At 34.0% G+C, this 2,776-nt stretch overlaps 1 protein-coding gene across 1 annotated transcript in view; it reads right to left on the bottom strand.

The window, feature by feature from the left end:
- The window catches only part of LOC140329747 (extracellular calcium-sensing receptor-like), a 10,744-nt gene extending 8,947 nt beyond the window's left edge, over window positions 1-1,797 (bottom strand). Inside the window, exons 1-2 of the mRNA XM_072410139.1 lie at window positions 1,727-1,797; window positions 523-660 (exon numbers count right to left, since the gene is read on the bottom strand). Of these exons, the coding sequence (XP_072266240.1) occupies window positions 523-660; window positions 1,727-1,797 (209 nt within the window). The remainder of the gene's footprint in view (window positions 1-522; window positions 661-1,726) is intronic.
- Window positions 1,798-2,776: the final 979 nt, after the last annotated feature.

The following is a 2,776-nucleotide window of genomic DNA, read 5'->3' as shown; positions in this document are numbered from 1 at the left end:
AATCAGTGCTAGTTACAAGGTGAAAAGTTTATTACAATGTATTTAGTTGTAACAAACCTGAAAATAAAACATCTTTTCGATAAAAGGGTTCTCCATTTTATCCATGAATATCCCCTCCCTAATCTTAAATAACCCTAAAGTATGGTTTTTTGTAACTTTTTTTTTATTTACCAGAAACATAACTTTTCATCTAAACATTGTCATAGCAGCAATTGCAGGAATTCTAGTTGCTTTGAAACTGGTCAAGACAAAAACTAGAAAGAAACACATTATTATTATGTAAAAAATATATAGAACAGGTAATAAAGTGTAAACAAACAAACAGTTCTTCCAAAAAACAAAATGTGTAGCAATTTGTATTGTAGGTAATGTCATCACTAATGCCAAATGCCAAATCTAGGCCGATAACTGTAAATAAAAAAAATGTGCTGGTCTATGGGCAGTAAACAGAATAACTATGAAAGCAGAAATGAATAAATTATTAAATTATTGCTATTTTATGTGAAGTATTTATTGTCTTACCTGTCATCACATACTTCGGTGGATGGATTATTGGTGAACACAGCATTTCCAAAGCTCTTTGTTCGCTTGATGGGGAATACCCCTCCAATGAGCACATCTCCTTCTCTGAATACTCCTGGTATAACACTCATATCTAATCTACAGGAAGGAAGTGTTATTTGACAGATGCATACCTGACAAAGCAGCAAATGCAGCAAATAGCACAGCATCTTGATATTGTTGAGAATGGACCCTCTTGGCCTTATTTATACCCTTCAGATTATCCGTCTCCTCAGGTGTAATTGTTCAAGAACTTTGTTGTCAGGTCCTGTGGGATGTTCTGATATTGATGCAGACAATGATATGACTTTTTCCTGTCACTCCTGATTATGTGTGAAATGTGCAAACATATCTCTAGAGGGATTTGCCTGATCCCATAAACAGAAAGGAGATGAACTGGGAACATTTTAAGGAAACAATAATAGAGAACAGAAATATGTGAAAAATAAAGTATGATTTTATGATAATAAATTATAAAAACAAATCCCCAAATAGATAAGGTAATACATTGCACATTGTAGCCTACATAAGATGTATTAGGATATCTTGTGTGAGAAGCCCCATGAAAGTGTCATTCCTTAACTTCCAGTGGATTGATAGTGTTGGAACCTTTATGTACTTTTTACATTTATTTTATATTCTTTTATTAGTCTGGGGCTTATGAGAAAGTAAGAAGTTTGAATATTTGGTTGGCGACCTATAAACACCAAATTATTTCTACAATTACCTTGGGTTAAATCTAGAATGAATAAAATTGCTGATGGATGCTGTATAAACACATTTTAAAATACCCAACCAAACTAACCTTAAGTTCACATAAATTGTTTCAAACTTTCACCATTATGAGCCTTGATGAAGGGGTGCAGCTATTGCCCCTAAAACACATTGGCTTTGTAAACCTGTCATTGGAATTAAACCATATTCAATAAATTATAACAATCTGACGTAAAGGGCTGAGATATCAGAGAATGTCAGCTTCTATCTAATGCATTTTGCTATATAAAAATTGCATACTTCTATTGAAAACAAGACTAAAATAGATTGAAATAGCAGATAAAGTAAATACAGACTTGCACTCCAGTAAACCACGAAAAAATAAATTACTTTCTATAATCATTTAAAGAAAGCATTACATGTATTTCTTAGATACTGTAGTGTAGCCTACCTGCCTAACACATCCAACTCCTGCAGGATGTAGTCACATATTGGGCAACACGGTGGCTCAGTGGCTAACATTGTTGCATTTGCAAAACTACGTTTGAATCCCGGCCCCCCTTGTCAGATAGACATCAGATTTCTGTCCCTGGAAATGATCTTTTGTAATAATTTCCCATGACAGAGGAATGACAGAACACTGTACACACAACACTGTTCTGTGCTATGTAAGGGGGAGAATAAGCAAGCAGCACCCCGCTGTGCTCTCCCTCATAAGAAAATACAGCAGTCAGTTCTGATTGAACATTCATCAATCCGTATTAATTAAGGACTGCTGTACACATGCTAGATTTTTGCTTTGCTTAAAATGGCAAATTCACACGACTCAAACATGTGACAATATTCAGACATGTGTATGTTGCTTTAGAGAGCTCAGTATATGGCCTGCATATATATTATATATATCATTATAGGCTGTCTGTATATTAGCTTAGGAAATAAAGTAAATGGCACAGAAAATAGGTGTATATATATATATAGCAACAACTTATTGAATGAAATATGGAATTCAAAGTTACATGGATATCATATAAAGTAATTTTAAAAACATAATTTGGAGTAACATAAAATAGAGATCCATACAGTTCCCAAAGCATATATATATGTATATATTATAACACATTTCACAGAACATTGTCTGCTTCATCAGACCAGAAAACCATATATGTAGTCATAGATTGAATCAAGATAGGTTAAACCACCTGAGATGAAATTATTCAATATATAACTCAAATCTTTGAGGCCACCCAACCCAGAAAGGGATATTATCTTTGCTGCACATCTGCTCCCCGTGACATAATGACACCTTTTTCATTTGGTATGGTCCTCTAAAAAGGTACTGGGAATCTCAGTAAGAAATGAAAAGGGTATTTATCATCAAAGCTGTTAAAGCAACTTACAAACCTACTGAGCTGTACGGAAAAACCTAAAGAGAGACCCAAATGTCCTTCATTTACTATATAGTGGTGTATACCAAATACTTTATATAATAGGGGGAGAG

Source organism: Pyxicephalus adspersus, chromosome 4, assembly GCF_032062135.1.
Source record: "Pyxicephalus adspersus chromosome 4, UCB_Pads_2.0, whole genome shotgun sequence".
NCBI lineage: Eukaryota > Metazoa > Chordata > Amphibia > Anura > Pyxicephalidae > Pyxicephalus > Pyxicephalus adspersus.
This window is presented reverse-complemented; position numbering and strand designations above follow the sequence as displayed.